Source organism: Suncus etruscus, chromosome 6, assembly GCF_024139225.1.
Source record: "Suncus etruscus isolate mSunEtr1 chromosome 6, mSunEtr1.pri.cur, whole genome shotgun sequence".
NCBI classification, from domain to species: domain Eukaryota; kingdom Metazoa; phylum Chordata; class Mammalia; order Eulipotyphla; family Soricidae; genus Suncus; species Suncus etruscus.
The window spans coordinates 45,171,509-45,188,723 of NC_064853.1; the positions used below are offsets into that span (position 1 = coordinate 45,171,509).

The following is a 17,215-nucleotide window of genomic DNA, read 5'->3' on the forward strand; positions in this document are numbered from 1 at the left end:
GGTCCTGGATCGGCTGCTTGCAAGGCAAACGCCGCTATGCTATCTCTCCTTGCCCGAGGTTGTTATTTTTTGATTTGGAGTCATACCTAGAAGTGCTTAGGACTGCTCTGCACTCAGAAATCACTCCTGGCAGGCTCGGGGGACCATATGGGATGCCGGGATTAGAACCACCATCCATCCTGAAACAGCTGCATGCAAGGCAAATGCCCTACTGTTGGGCTATCTCTCTGGCCCAGAGCATAGGACTTAATCCTGCCTCTGTGGCTCAAGGATCACTACTGGTAGTCTTAGGGAACCATATGGGATGCTAGGGATCAAACCAAGGTTGTCGTGTGCAAAGCAAATGCCTTACCAGCTATAAAATAGCAGATATGGATCTCTGATCCAAGTCAAGAATAAGTGGAGGGGCCAGAGAGATAGGACAGTGGTAAGGCATTTGCCTTGCAAACAGCCAACCCAGAAAGGACGACAGTTCGAATCCCGGCATCCCATATGGTTCCCTGAGCCTGCCAGGAGCGATTTCTGAGCATAGAGCCAGGAATAGCCCCTGAGCACCGCTGGGTGTGAAAACACCCCCCCCCCAAAAAAAAAAAAAACAACCAAATTCTCTAAATGAGTTAAACAAACAAACAAACAAGGGGCATTTGCCTTGCAAGCACCGATCCAGGACCTAAGGTGGTTGGTTCAAATCCCGGCGTCGTATATGGTCCCCTGTACCTACCAGGAGCTATTTCTGAACAGATAGCCAGCAGTAACACCTGAGAACCACCGGGTGTGGGCCCCCCCCCAAACAAACAAACAAACAAAAGCCCAAGAGTAAGTGGAAAACACTGAAATTTTGCTTTAGAAAAATCTAACTATGGCCTAAGTGATAGCATAGTGGGTAGGGTATTTGCCTAACTTGCAGCCAACCCAGGTTCGATCCCTAGTATTCCATATGGTCCCCCCCAAATCCTGCAGGAGTGATTCCTGAGTCCAGAGCCAGGAGTAACCCATAAGCAATGCTGGGTGTAGTCCCCCAAAAATATCAGTAAAGAAATATCTAACCAGATCACCACACAATGATGTCATTTATAATAATTTCTTACTTCTTCTGACAGCAACTATTGGTTTCTTCCCAAACAGTGATATACCTCCTTCTTTCTTGGTAACAGATCTAAATTTGGTTGCATGCTAAAGTACCTGGTACTATGGATCAAAATAAGTTAATCTAGGGGCCAGAGAGATAGCACAGCGGCCTTTGCCTTGCAAGCAGACCATCCAGGAACTAGGGTGGTTGGTTCGAATCCCAGCGTCCCATACGGTCCCCCGTGCCTGCCAGGAGCTATTTCTGAGCGGAAAGGCAGGAGTAACCCCTGAGCACCGCTGGGTGTGCCCCCCCCCAAAAAAAAAAAGTTACTCTAGGGACTAAGTAACAGTACAGCAGATGGAACACTTGCTTTGTTCAAAACCAACTCAAGGGCCCAGAGAGATAGCACAGCGGTGTTTGCCTTGCAAGCAGCCGATCCAGGACCAAAGGTGGTTGGTTCGAATCCCGGTGTCCCATATGGTCCCCTGTGCCTGTCAGGAGCTATTTCTGAGCAGACAGCCAGGAGTAACCCCTGAGCAACGCCGGGTGTGGCCCCCCCCCCCAAAAAAAAAACAAAAAACAAAAAAAAAAACCAACTCAGGTTCATTCCCTGATACTCCACATGGTCCCCACAGCCTCCTCCTGGTACCTAAACCATTCTGGCAGAATGATACCTGAGCAGGAAGTCAGGAGAAAGCTCTGAACACCACCACATGTGGCCCTAAAACCAAACTTTACCCTCCCAAATATAAATAAATTAATCTAGCATCAAAGTAAAGGGGCTAGAGAGATTAGTACTATGGATAATGTGCCTGCTTTGCACACAATCAATCTGGGTTTCATCCCTAGCATCCTATATAGTTCACCAAGCACTGCCCGGAGTTATCCTGAGTGCAGAGCCAGGAGTAACCCTTAAGCACTGCCAGGTGTGGCCCAAAAATAAACAAAACAACTCACTGTTCTCATAAAATTAATGCAATTCTGGGGGATCTGACTCTACCAAAATCCACTGAATGAAAGAAAACAAGATTTCAGTTGAACCTAACCCCATCTGAAATGGGGAGAAGAAATGAACAAACATTACCTCAAAGAAGAAATACAAAGGGGCAGGATGGATGGCGCAAGTGGTAAAGCGTCTGCCTTGCACGCGATAGCCTAGGACAGACTGTGGTTCAATCTTCCTATATGGTCCCCCAAGCCAGGAGTGATTTCTGAGCATATAGCCAGGAGTAACCCCTGAGCGTCACTGAGTATGGCCCCAAAACAACAACCAAAAAAAATAAATAAAATAAAAAAAGAAGAAATACAGAGAGGCCCAAGTGATAGCACAGCAATCAGGTATTGTCTTGTACATGGCCAATCCAGGTTCAAACCCTGGCATCCCAGATGGTCCCCCAAACCTACCAGGAGTGACTTCTGAGCCCAGAGCCAGTAGTAACCTGAGCACCTCCAGGTGTGACCCAAAAGCCAAAAAGAAAAAAAAAAATACAGATAGCCAAAGGCAAATGATAAAATGCTCCACATTACTGACCATCAGGAAGATGCAAATCAATGAGATATATCTCACACCACAGAGACTAGCACACATCACAAAAAATAAGAACAACTAATATTGGCATGGATGTGGGGAGAAAGGAACTAATTCACTGCTGGTGGGAATGCTGTAAAGTCCATTTTTTCTGGAAAACTATATGGATATTCCTAAAAAAAATGAAAATTGAGCTTCCTTATGATCCAGCAATACCACTCCTAGGGATATATCCTATGAACACAAAAACACAATATAAAAATGCCCTCTATACTCCTATGTTCATCACAGCACTATTTATAATAGCCAGAATCTGGAAACAACCCAGGTGCCTGACAACAAATTTCTAAAGAAACCGTGGCACATCTACACAATAGAATACTACGAAATCATTAGGAAAAATAAAGTCATGAAGTTTGCTTATACATGGATGAAAATAGAAATCATTATGCTGAGAGAAATGAGTCAGAGAGAGAGGGATAGACATAGAATAATCTCACTCATTTGTGAGATACAAGAAAAATAAAAGGCAGTATGGTAATGCACAAGAACTGAGTGTTGGGCCAGAGCGATAGCATAGAGATATGGCATTTGCCTTACACACGGCTGACCCACGATGGACCCAGGTTTGATCCTCAGCATCCCATATGATCCTGAGCCACCAGGAGCTATTTCTGAGAACAGAGCCAGGAGTAACCCCTGAGCACTGCCAGGTGTGGCCCAAAAACAAAAAACAAAAAAGCAAAAAGAACTGAAGGACCGGAGCAATAGCACAGTGGTAAGGCGTTCGCTTTGCATGTGGCCAACACAGGACAGACCCGGTTTGAATCCCAGCATCCCATATACTTGGAGCCTGCCAGGAGCGACTTCTGAGCACAGAGGCAGAGCCAGTAGTAACCCCTGAGCATCACCAGGTGTGACCCAAAAAAACAAACAAAGAAAAATCCTGGGTGCTGAAAGAGAATAAAGTGACATGCAAGTACCCTTTAATTAATGATAGTGCCTACTTCAGAGACAGGGTGGGGTAGCATAGTAGTGGATGGAAGGGGATGCAGGGACACGGGTGGCAGGAAAAGTGCACCCTCTATGACTGTATGAACAATGTTGTTACCATGGTGTTTAAATAAAGGATTTATTTTTTTTTTTTTTTTTTGGTTTTTGGGCCACACCCGGCGGTGCTCAGGGGTTACTCCTGGCTGTCTGCTCAGAAATAGCTCCTGGCAGGCACGGGGGACCATATGGGACACCGGGATTCGAACCAACCACCTTTGGTCCTGGATCGGCTGCTTGCAAGGCAAACACTGCTGTGCTATCTCTCCGGGCCCTAAATAAAGGATTTATTTTAAAAAAGTATTTTAGGGGGCCGGGCGGTGGCGCTAAAGGTAAGGTGCGCCTGCCTTGCTTGCGCTTGCCTTGGACAGATTGCGGTTCGATCCCCCGGTGTCCCATATGGTCCCCCAAGCCAGGAGCAACTTCTGAGCGCATAGCCAGGAGTAACCCCTGAGCGTTACCGGGTGTGGCCCAAAAACCAAAAAAAAAAAAAAAAAAAGTATTTTAGTTGATTCATGAAGATGAGTGAGATAAAACTAAACAGTCAAGGGGTCAGAGAGATAGCATGGAGATAGGGCATTTTCCTTGCATGCAGAAGGATGGTGGTTCGAATCCCGGCATCCCATATGGTCCCCAGAGCCTGCCAGGAGTGATTTCTGAGTGTAAAGCCAGGAGTAACCCCTGAGTGCTGCCGGGTGTGACCCAAAAACAAACAAACAAAGAATCCTAAACTGTCAAAATAGGGAAAAGAGGGGCCGGAGAGATAGCATAGTGGTAGGGTATTTGCCTTGCATACAGCCAACCTGGGAGGACCCTGGTTCGTTTTCCGGCATTCCATATGGTTCCCTGAGCTTGTCAGGAGTGATTTTTGAGCACCACTGGGTGTGTCCCAAAAGACCAATAAATAAATAAAGCTTAACAAAAATTAAAAAAAAAAAAAAATAGAGGCAGGATCTGATCTGCCTGATAAGTATTCTGAAGGAGAAGGATGTAGAAGGAGGCAGGAAGGAGGTGGTGTGCTACAGCAACTCCGGAAAATCTTAAACTTCCTCTTCCACATTCAGAGATCCTCCCTTTGAAGGCTACTCTGCTCCCTGGAGGCCTGGAACACTTCTGCTACCTTCTGTTTAACATTCCCAGGTGCCCTTTATATTGGCAAAAGTTCTCTGTGCCCAAGGTCCATTTGCTCCTCTGTCAACCTTTTTTCCTTGCTTCCTCAACTACTTCTGCTGTCTCCAGAGGCTTCAAGCCATCTGGGAAAGAAGATTCATCTCTTTTGTTTCTGGAATAGTAAAGGATACTAACTGTTGCTAGGTTACTTAACTATACCTACAAGCCCGCAGGCAGACTTTTAATAGCATCTTCTAAATGTGAGCCACATTACAGCTATGCTCCGGGGCTACTCCTCCTGCTCCAGTATTCAGGGGACCATGTGGTACCAGGAATCAAACATGAGCCTCCTCCATGCAAAACAAGTACTCTAGCCCTTTGAACTATTTCCTTTGTGTCAACAATTAGCTCTTATGTTCTAACCATAAAGCAGTATGGGTCCTTAGCTCCTTTTCATTGTATTTAAAGAACTAAATGCTAATTAACCTTCCTACCTCTCAAATACATTCCTATTCCTATCTCTTTTTGATTTAAAATTCTTCACTTGGGCACGAGGGATGTTATCAGTAGCAGAGCAGAGATGTAGCTCCATAACAGAGCACATGCTTCGCAAATATGTAACGTTCTGGGTTTTATCTCTAGCACTATACACGCAAAATAGCAAAAACCAAACATCTTTATTTTTTGGAGGGAAGGAGTGCACACCAGAAGTGCACAGGGCTTACTCTTCTCTCTATGCTCAGAGATTACTCCTGGCAGTGCTCAGTGAATTATGGGGTACCAGGGATTGAACCCAGGTCAGTAGCATGCAAGATAAACACCCAACCCACTGTATATTCCTCGGTCCATCACCTTTTTCATTTTGTTTTTGGAAACACCTAGCTAAGAGATTATCCTGGATCTGTGCTCAAGTATTACTCCTGGCAGTGTTAAGGATCATATGAGTTGTCTGGTATTGAATCAGGGTCAGTCACATACAAGACAAATCCCTGCATTATTTCTCCAGTCCTTGAGTTTCTCTTTCAAAACTCTAAGATGGGGTTTGCTCTTCAAACCTTGAATATGTATACTCTTGCTTGTCTCTATGTATCTTGCTTGCTTATTCCACTCTAGAGAAACCTGTTTTCTCTTAAACATGTATTTCCTCCTTTTCTCTCTCCTCACATCTTTCTAAGTGAGGTTAAATAAAAGCTGGGGCCGGAGAGGATAGCATGGAGGTATGGTGTTTGCCTTGGATGCAGAAGGACGGTGGTTCGAATCCCAGCATCCCATATGGTCTCCTGAGCCTGCCAGGAGAGATTTCTGAGCATAGAGCCATGAGTAACCCCTGAGCGCTGCTGGGTGTGACCCCCCCCCCCAAAAAAAAAAAAAAAAAAAAAAAAAAAACCTACCTTGTTTCAGAGGCCAGCGCTATAGTGCAGTGGTAGGGCGTTTGTCTTACAAGAGACTGACCCAGTTCTATCCCCAGCATCCTATATGATCCCCTGAGCCTGCCAGGAGCAACTTCTGAGCATAGAGCCAGGAATACCCCTAAGTGCTGCCAGGAATGGCCCAAGAACCAAAAAAATAAATAAATAAACTTTACATACTGAACAATTAGGTTCATACAAACTGAGCATGCCCCGGGTGGTTCCTGGGAGTACGGCACATAAGTCTTTGGGTTTAATCCCCAGCACCCCCTAATAAAAGATCTGCCACTTATTTTACACACTACAGAACACATTCCACATGTTTGCTGAATGAAGTTGTGAAAATGAAATAATAAGTGGCAAACAGGGACACAGAACTGATGAGGTTAGGGAGGGCTGGGGTTCTCAGTAACTCACATAGATTTCCATTTTTCTGTAGAGACCATAATTAAGAAGCAAGTTGTGAGTCATACGGATTCGATGAGGCTTCATTGGGTGGCCTTGTCCGTAATAATAATTTCCAACATCCCCTGGAGAAGAAAAGTAAGTTTCAGTGGCAGAACTACAAACACACTCCCAGACACACACTGGAAAATTTTACGATAAAATATTTCTGGCTCATTTTAGTATTTTACTGACTTCCTCAACCACCTCGAGGAAAGGTAACTCTAAAAAGGAAAAAACAATGTAGGAAAAAGGTCCCAGGTCGGGGTCCAGAGCGATAGAGAGTCAAGAGTTTAATCCCCAGCATCATTCTGCAGGCAGGGCTCAGTGCGATCCCAAGTAAACCACTGTTGGGGTCTCCAGTGCCCAGCGACCAACTGTGTGCAACCCTGTGTAATTACACTAACAAAAACAGAAGCATGGGGCCTGAGAGATGGCACATCGGTAGGGCATTTGCCTTGATCTGACTGACCCAGGATGGACCGCAGTTTTTTTCCCCTGGCGTCCTATATGGTCTCCCAAGCCAGGAACAATTTCTGAGCACATTGCCAGGAATAACCGCTCCCCCCCCCAGCATCATGGGGTGTGACCCAAAAACAAACAAACAAAAACATAGGCAGGACAGGGGTGGAAGAGAAAAACAAAAAACAGGAACCCTTATGAGGTTAGCTTTTAAGCATCTCAATTACTCCTCTACCTTCAAACCCCAAAAGATAGTGAGAAGGGTTTCATTTCAAAACGAAGCAGCTAATGAGGTGACTCACTTCACAGTATATCCAAGGCATTTACTTCTCAAAACAGAGAAATAATCATCACTACCCAGCATTAATAAAAGCCACAATTCTATGCCACTTGTGCCACCACTCTGGCCCCTCCTTAGGAATCTTGATAAAAATCAATCCCCCCCCCTTCAAAAACCCTTAGGGTTTCCTAGTCCCTATAATAGGGGGCCGGAGAGATAGCACAGCAGCGTTTGCCTTGCAAGCAGCCGATCCAAGACCTAAGGTAGTTGGTTTGAATCCCGGCATGCCATATGGTCCCCTGTGCCTGCCAGGAGCTATTTCTGAGCAGACAGCCAGGAGTAACCCCTGAACACCGCTGGGTGTGGCCCAAAATCAAAAAAAAAAAAAAAAAAAAAGGAATCCAGGGGCCAGAGCGGTGGCGCAAATGGTAAGGCTACTGCATTGCACACGCTAACTTAGGACGGACCACAGTTCGATCCCCTAGCATCCCATATGGTCCCCCAAGCTAGGAGGGATTTCTGAGCACATAGCCAGGAGTAACCCTTGAGTGTCAATGGATGTGGCCCAAAAAACAAAGAAAAATATATAAATAAATAAAGGGGCCGGAGAGATAGCACAGAGGAAAGGCATTTGCCTTCCGTGCAGAATTTCAGTGGTTTGAATCCCGGCATCCCATATGGTCCCCAAGCCTACCAGGAGCAATTTCTGAGCAGAGAGCCAGGAGTAACCCCTGAGCGCTGCCAGGTGTGACCCAAAAAACAAACAAAAAATAATAATAATTTCAGTAGCGATTAGAGCCATTTCCCCAGCCCCTCAAAAACTCTTGTTTTATTGAGCAGATTAAACCCAGTGGTGCTCAAGGAATGTTACTGGTTGCATGCTCAGGTCATTGTTGGCATTGCTCAGGGAGCCATATGCCACTTAGGTGCTAAACTTCAGTATGCAGTATGCAAGGCAAACACTATCTCTTCAGCTTTCTGTTTTTCTAGGCCACATCATTCTCTCTTAGAAAGGTTGGAAGTGTTGTGCAGGACAGGGACTGAATCCAAGATTTCCAGCATGTAAAGCCTGTACTATGCCTCTTGAGCGATCTATCTCACCACCAAAGTCTTTTGTTTGCTTCTTCTGAAGGTATACTCATCAATGTTATTACTGGCTCCATGCTCATGATCAGCAGTTGGCAGTGTTCAGGAACCCATATGCAGAGCTCAGGGGCACATATCCAGAGAACTATATCAAACCAGGGTCAAACTGGCCAGATGAAAGGCAAGAGTCTTATCACCTATGTTATCTCTTTGGCCCCTCAAAACCCTTTGTTTTTGGGGGGATCCACACCTGATGGTTATCAGGTTTATTCCTACTTTTTTTTGGTTTTGGTTTTTGGGTCACACCTGGCAGCACTCGGGGGTTAGTTACTGCTGACTCTACAATCAGAAATTGCTCCTGGCAGGCTCGGGGGACCCTATGGATTGCCAGGATTCGAACCACCATCCTTCGGCATGCAATGCAAACGCCCTACCTCCATGCTATCTCTCCAGCCCCTCCTACTCTTTTTGTTGTTGTTGTTGTTGTTGTTGTTGTGTTTTGGGGGGGTCACACTGGTAGCACTCAGGGGTTACTCCTGACTCCACTCAGAAGTTGCTCTTGGGATGCCAAAATGCAAACTAGGGTCCGTCCTATGTTGGCCGCGTGCAAGGCAAATGCCTTATCACTGTGCTGTAGCTCCGGCCCCATATTCCTATAAACTTTTATTTCCTGGGTGCCACTGGGTGTGAACCAAAAGCCAAAAAACAAAAAAAGTTTATAGAAATATAACTGTTTATTACTTCATATTGTTTTCTTTTTATTTTTTGGAAGTAAAATAATTTTATTTACAAAATGAGGAGTAAAACAAAAAAATAAAAAGAGAGAAGGGAGAGAGTGAGAATGCAGGCTTCTCCAAAGGGGAGAGAATCAAGCAATTTCTGAGTGTGACCACCCCCCAAAAAATTGTAATTCCCGGGCCCGGAGAGATAGCACAGCGGCGTTTGCCTTGCAAGCAGCCGATAAGGAATTACAACACCCAAATGGGAGAGGAAGAGAACCCGATAGTTTGTTTACTACTACTTTGACAGAGACTGTCAGAAAAGAGAATGCCTGCTCTAAACATGAGAAAAGCAGCATCCTGATGGAGTATTCACCTTCATATCAAGGTATCTTTTCTTTTTTGTGAGTTTTTGCTTCTGTTTTTGGGTTATATTCAACTGTGTTCAGGGGTTATTCCTTGCTCTGCACTCAAGAATCACTCCTGGCAGGCTGCAGGGACCTTATGAATGCCAGGAATGGAATCCTGGTTGGCCATGTGTAAGGCAAACACCCACCCACTGTTCTATCTCTTTGGGCCCCACAGTACCCTTTCCTTTGCCCTGGAAAACCTTTCCCTCTTTGGTGATCTGCTCCTATGTTAAAATGCCCAGCCCAAATCTAAATACACTCCTGATCAGAATGAATGGTTCTTTTCTTCTGCATTATATTTGTATGTAAGTATTCAATCTTTTTTGTATCTAAATTAATCTATTCATAGACAACTTGGTGCTCCTGGAAGACAAGGGTAAACAAATGTACCCTATAAAACACAATGGCTCAAGAAAAGTAAGTGTGGGGCTGGAGAGATAGCATGGAGGTAAGGCGTTTGCCTTTCATGCACAAGGTCATTGGTTCGAATCCCGGCATCCCATATGGTCCCCCAAGCCTGCCAGGAGCAATTTCTGAGCATGAAGCCAGGAGTAACCCCTGAGTGCTGCCGGGTATGACCCAAAAATAAAAATTAAAAAAAAAATTTAAATAAAAAAAGAAAAGTGCTTGCTCAAAATCATGCGGCTATTTTTAGTGTAAATATACTAGAGTAATATACACATACTTAATTTTATTATTTTATTAATTTGGGGACAGGCTCAAATTTATTCAAACTACTGGTCAACATTTCCACTGATGGTCGATGATCAAGAACTGAACAGATGGGAACTGGAGGTTGAACAAGGTAGGCTATCAGGTATGGAAAGCTCAGTGAGGGCCAGAGCTATAATATATAAGGTAGGTACTTCCTTTGCATACAGGTGATCTGGGTTTGATCCCTAGCACCCCATGTATTCCCCCAAGCCCTGCCAGGAGTGATCCCTAAACTCAGAGCAAGGAGTAAGCTCTGTGTAAAGCATGGTGTGGCCCAGAAACCAAAAAAGAAAAGAAAGGAACTCAATGAATATATACGTTTAAATCTAATAATGGGCACCTGAAACAAGTTATAATGCAATGATGTTAGACATAATTTAAAGTTAATCAATTAAATGATAGTTTATATGCAATCCAGGAATTAATTCTTCCTACTCTACTCTCAGGACTTACTCCTATTGGGCTCCAGATAGCATATGAAATACCAGGGATTGAACCAGAGTGAGCTTTTTGCAAGGCTATGTACTACTGCTCTGGCCCAGGAATCAATTCTTCTGATTCCAAATCCAGTATACTAAAACGTCATATTGGATTTCCCACTTCTTATTACATTTACACTTAATTTTAAAGGACTCTCTCTGAATCTAAACTGAGAGAAAGTTCCATACTTTTGGAGATAATACAGAAGAGAAGTAAGGCATATCCAGCATGCAGCCCTATTTTGATCAATGGTCGTCCCACATATGGTACCTTAAACACTTCCAGAGGGGCCCGGAGAGATAGCACAGCGGCGTTTGCCTTGCAAGCAGCTGATCCAGGACCAAAGGTGGTTGGTTCAAATCCCGGTGTCCCATATGGTCCCCCGTGCCTGCCAGGAGCTATTTCTGAGCAGACAGCCAGGAGTAACCCCTGAGCAACACCGGGTGTGGGCCAAAAACAAAAACAAAAACAAAAAAAACAAACAACAAAAAAGGGGCCGGGCGGTGGCGCTAAAGGTAAGGTGCCTGCCTTGCCTGCGCTAGCCTTGGACGGACAGCGGTTCGATCCCCTGGTGTCCCATATGGTCCCCCAAGCCAGGAGCAACTTCTGAGCACATAGCCAGGAGTAACCCCTGAGCGTTACCGGGTGTGGCCCAAAAACCAAAAAAAAAAAAAAACCACTTCCAGAGGTCACCCTGGATACAGAGTTCCTCAGCATCAGTGTGTGCAGCACACCCCCCACAAAAAAAAAAAAAAAAAAAAAAGAAAAAGAAAATTTCTGGTAGAACATATGCCTAGGATATGCAAGGCTCAGAGTACAATCAATCCCCAGAACTAGGGGGGGTGGGGGGGAGGAAGAATCTCAAGGGTGGGAAGAGAGCTTGAAGGACATGCTGGAGCCCAAATTTACTCTCTCTCTCTTTTTTTGTTTTTGTTTTTACGTCATACCTGGCAGCGCTCAGGAGTTATTCCTGGTTCTACCCTCAGAAATCACTCCTGGCAGGCTCGGGGACCATATAGGATGCCGGGATTCGAACCACCGTCCTGCATACAAGGCAAACGCCTTACCTCCTTGCTATCTCTCCGGTCCCCCAAATTTACTCTCTGCCACTGCATAATCTCTGGCATTCTAAGAAATGGTCCCCAAACACTGAGCCAGGAACAGTCTCCAGCATGGCTGGATATGACCACAAAACAAAAAATATAAAATTCTTTTTTTTTTTTTTTTTTTTTTTTTTGGTTTTTGGGACACACCCAGCGGCACTCAGGGGTTTCACTCCTGGCAGGCTTGGGGACCATATGGGATGCCTGGAATCAAACCCAAATTCATCTAGGGTCCTTCCAGGGTCGGCCACATGCAAGGCAAATGTTCTACCACTGAGCTATCACTCTGGCCACAATATATAAAGTTCTTTAACAATGTTTCAAATGAAATTAACAGAGAAGAAATTTCTTACAGGGTTCTTACTTTACATGCAGCTGACCCGAGTTTGATAACCAGCAACACTTCAAGCATACCAGGCTGTGTGTGTAGCTCAATCCCCACACCCAAAGTATATTTTAAAAAGGAGTTGAGGGGCAGGAGCAATGGTGCAAGCGGTAAAGCTTCTGCCTTGCACGCGCTAGCTAGGACAGAACACGGTTCATCCCATATGGTTCCCCCAGCCAGGAGTGATTTCTGAGTGCACAGACAGGAGTAACCCCTGAGAGTCACCAGGTATGGCCCAAAAAACCAAATAAAATCAAATCAAATCAAAAGGAGTTGAACCTGGAGAGTCAGTGAGATAGTACAGCTTGCTTTGTATGCAGAGCCAGGTTCAATACTGATTTCCCATGATCCCCCAGGCACCACCAGAAGTGATTCCTGAGAGAAGACCCAGGAGTGCTGGGTATAGCCAAAAACAACAAAATGGAGTTGAACCCGATGTCTCTTCTTCATTCATCCATTTATTCCTCAGTGGGCTGCAAATCTACCTACAAAATCCCAGGCACCGGACAAACAATTTTTGCCTACACTAGGAAAACAGCTCTTTCTCACACAGGGCATGTCACACTCTTTTAACTGCTGTAACCCTTTTCCTAGTCTAGAGCCATTTCCTCATGTTTTTTTGTTTGTTTGTGCTATTGCTCTGGCCCCAAATTCTTTGCTTTTTTGTTGTTGTTGTTTGCTTGTTTGTTGTTATTTTTTCCTTGTCACATCTGGCAGCACTCAGGGGTTACTCCTGGCTCTACGCTCAGAAATTGCTCCTGGCTAGCTCGGGGGGACCATATGGGATGCCGGGATTCGAACCACCAACCTTCTGCATGCAAGGCAAAACAAACACCTTACCTCCATGCTATCTCTCCAGCCCATTTCCAGTTTTTCAGTCACTAACCAACTAACTGGTATTGTGAGTCTATGAGCATATGGAAGTAGATAAGATAATGGTACTTTCCCCTAAGAGTTTACTCTCTGAAAGAAGGAACAAATAAACCTCTAATTCCCATACAGGGTAAAAAAAATACTATAATGGGATTATGAGGAGCAAAGGGAAACAAAAGACTTCCCCTAGTAAAGAATCTTAGAATGGGCTGGAGCAGTGGGGCATTTGCCTTGAGCGTGGCCAACACAGGATAAACCCCAGTTCAAATCCTGGCATCCCATATGGTTCTCTGTGCCTGTCAGGAGCAACTTCTGAGCACTGAGCCAGGAGTAACTCCTGAGCGCCCCCAGGTGTGAACCAAAAACAAAAAGCAAAAACAAACAAAAAAAACAAAAAACCACAAAAGTTGGGGCTGGAGAGATAGCAGAGATGCAGGCATAGGGGCCAATCTGAGAGGGACCCTGGTCCCCCAGCCTGCCAGGGGCAATATCTGAGTGGAGAGCCAGAGGTGACCACTGAGCACCGCTGGATGTGGCCCAACAACCAACCAATCAATAAAGTTTAAAAAAAAATCTTAGAACTTGGGCCAGGGACTGGGAGACAGCAGTGGTAGGGTGTTTGCCTTGCATGCAGCCAACCAAGAAGGTAGTTTGAATCCTGGCATCCCAATTGGTCCCCCGTGCCTGCCAGGGGCGATTTCTGAGCTCAGAGCCAGGAGTAACTGCTGAACACTGCTGGGTGTGACAAAGAAAAAAATAACAACAACAACAAAAAAAAAAGCAAAGAATTTGGGGCCAGAGCAATAGCACAGCAGGTAGGGTATTTGTCTTGCAGGCAGCCGACTGAGTTTGATTCCTGGCATCCCAGGTACCCCCCCGAACCTACCAGGAGTAACTTCTTTTTTAAAACATTTATTTATTTATTTAGGTCTGTGGGTCAAACCCAGCAGTGCTCAGGGATTGCTCCTGGCAGGCTCAAAGGACATTGTGAGATGCTGAGAACTGAAACCGGGTCAATCCCGGGTCGGCCATGCTTAAGGTCAACACCCCACAGCTGTACCACAGCTCTGGCCCCTGCCAGAAGTAACTTCTGAGCACCACCGGGTATGGCCCAAAAACAAAAATAAAAACTAGAAGAGAACTCTAGCCTGGATCCTAGTCTCTTTTTACCCTATTCAATTTCATAACATCCTCATATGTAACTAAGATTATCACCAATATAATCTGATAACTAGTAAAAACAAACTTGCTTCTCATTTCTGTCTTCAGAACTGCAGGTCTGAATAGTAAACCATCTAAGACTGACTATTCCTCAGACATCTCAGCAAATGTCTGGGTTTACTTTGTTTGTATTTGTTTTAGGGCCACACCCAGTGATGCTTTAGGGCTTACTCCTGGCTCTGAGTGGCTAAGCTCTGAGTGGCTAAGGACAGACCAGGTTCTGAGGATCATACAGTGTCAGTGCATGCAAGGCAAACCTCCCCCATCGCTCTGACCCAGAAAATGTCTCTTAACAAAAAACAAAACTGAGTAGCAGGAAAGACAGTATAGTTTAGTGAGTAGTGCTAGCCTTGCATGGGGCCAATCTAGGTTAGATCTCCAATATCCCATATGGTCCCCCAGCACAGCCAGGAATTATTTTTTTGGGGGTGGGCACCCTGGTAACACTCAGGAGTCACTCCTGGCTCTGAGCTCAGAAATCGCTCCTGGCTTGGGGGACCATATGGGATGCTGGGGATCAAACCCAGGTCTTTCCTGGGTCAGCCATGTGCAAGGCAAATGCCCTACCATTGTGCCCCCAGAAATGATCCTTGAGTGCAGAGTCAAGAGTAACCCCAGAGGGGCCGGGCGGTGGCGCTGGAGGTAAGGTGCCTGCCTTGCCTGCGCTAGCCTAGGACGGACCGCGGTTCGATCCCACGGTGTCCCATATGGTCCCCCAAGAAGCCAGGAGCAACTTCTGAGCGCATAGCCAGAAGTAACCCCTGAGCATCACAGGGTGTGGCCCAAAAAAAAAAAAAAGAGTAACCCCAGAACATCGCCAGATATGGCCAAAAATAAAACCAAACACCGCCCCCCCTTGGAAAAAACTCACAAAGTTGAAGGCCAGAGAAATAGTACAGAGGACTGGTGCTTGCCTTGCATGCAGCCAATCACAGTTCGATTCCTAGCACTGTATATGACTGCTCCAAACACAATTTCAAAATCAGGAATAGCCTGAGTATGTTGGGTATGGCTACTCCAAAGAAAGTAGGCTTGGGAAGAGAGCTATAAAAAGGGGAAAGCATATGCCTTATTTGCATGCACAGGCCCCAAGTTTGGTCTCTGCTGTGAGCACCACCAGCACAATCCTAGTGGCCTCAAACCCGCAAGACCTAAACAGGACCACATCTCTGTGCCTGAGCATCCTTCTGTCCCACAGTGTTGAACTACTAATATCAGATGATCCCCCCCATCCCAGCTTCCAAGCACAATTGGGGAGCAGCCCCCAAAAATACCACCAGAAAAGCTTGCCAACATACATGGCCATCTCTAAACACTTTGCATCAAATGGCCCCAAACAAACTTGGGATTCCAGCCCTACACCTTACACTACATTCATCAATTTAATCTTCATCCCAGAGGATAGTTCTTTGGGGGAGGAGGTGTTTGGGGTTTTGTTTTTTTTTTTTTTTTTTTTGGGTTTGGGGTCACACCTGGCAGTGCTCAGGGGGGTTCCTCCTGGCTCTACGCTCAGAAATCGCTCCTGGCAGGTTCAGGGACCCTATAGGATGCCGGTTCCACGTCTTTCTGCATGCAAGGCAAATGCCCCCAGAGGATAGTTCTTAAAGGATAGCTGATGGTATCACCAACAGGCATAAAGTTGCAATGATTCATCACATCAAGTCCAACGATCTGAGAGAAAAGTCAATCCAGCCCTTGAGGGGCTGCAGCCTGCGTGCTTGCAGCTTTGTGCTCACTTTGTGCCTTCCTTTCCCTGACAAACCAGATAAGAGTTGCCAGTTCAGTGCTCGGTCTTACGGCTACATTTGGAGTTACTTTATCTTCCCTGGACTTGATGACTAATAACTCCTGCTTCTCTTCAGATCCTGGTTGTGCTTGTACCTCCCTCCCTGACAGTCACCTCAGACAAGGGCTGAGTGCTGGGACTCTGAGCCGTGCAAGCTAACTCACCATGACCTTCCCCCACCCTCACCCCTTCCGGGGCTCTATCTGTCCTGTCTAAGACCTTCCCCTAGACCACTGACCACCCACCGGGCTGGCTCCAGCACCACCTGAATCGAGGCAACTCCCCAGCGATCTCTGTTTAGGGAAGAGGTCTGTCTGTCTGCCTGCCTGCCTGTCTGTCTGTCTGTCAAATAGGCTGCATCCTCCTTCCCGCCCCAAGAGCCCCATTTCCCTCAGCAACCCCCAGACAGGGCTCACTCACAAACTCATGGAGCAGGGGAAGGAAGGGGTCACCTAACTAAGTAGTCGGGGGGTGGCCTAACTGATCGGGTGATTTCTGCAGAGAGAACACTTGGGGGGGCTGGAGAGATGACATGAAGGTAGTAGGGCGTTTGCCTTGCATGCAGAAGGTTGGTGGTTCGAATCCCGAGCCTGCCAGGGGCGATTTCTGAGCGCAGAGTCAGGAGGAACCCCTGAGCGCTGCTGGGTGGGACCCCAAAAACCTAAATAAATAAATAAATAAATAAATAAAAGTTAAAGAAAGAAGCCTTTTGGAGCTCCTTGCACTTGCCTCCCCCTCAGACTCGGCCTTCCTTTCGCCTCAGAGTGTCCCACTCAAAAAATAACTTTTCCTCTTCACACGTGAGTTGTCCCCCCACCTCACCCCCCACATTTTGGGGGAGCCCCCAGTCCCCCCAAACTCCCTCCTTCCTTCCTCCCTCCTCCCAGCCCGATGGCACCGTCTTCCCTCAGCCAACCCTTCCCCGTCCCCTCAGCTTTTCCCCCCAAACGCCCGGCCTCTCCCTCTCCCGCTCACCGTCGTAGTAGTAACAGACTTTCCTCCGAGTGCCCAGCGTCTGCGCCATCTTGTTCGCCGCCCGGCCCTCGCGTCTGTCGGTCCGTCCCCGCCGCCCGCTCCGACTCAGAG

General features: G+C 46.3%; 1 protein-coding gene across 2 annotated transcripts in view; it reads right to left on the reverse strand.

Annotated features, from left to right (window-relative positions):
- Positions 1 to 17,215, reverse strand: part of HDAC1 (histone deacetylase 1) — a 40,519-nt gene extending 23,304 nt beyond the window's left edge. For both annotated transcript variants that reach the window (XM_049774811.1, XM_049774810.1), the window contains exons 1-2: positions 17,105 to 17,215; positions 6,584 to 6,696 (exon numbers count right to left, since the gene is read on the reverse strand). In XM_049774811.1, coding sequence (XP_049630768.1) covers positions 6,584 to 6,696; positions 17,105 to 17,153 — 162 coding nt within the window. In that variant the 5' untranslated portion in view covers positions 17,154 to 17,215. The remainder of the gene's footprint in view (positions 1 to 6,583; positions 6,697 to 17,104) is intronic.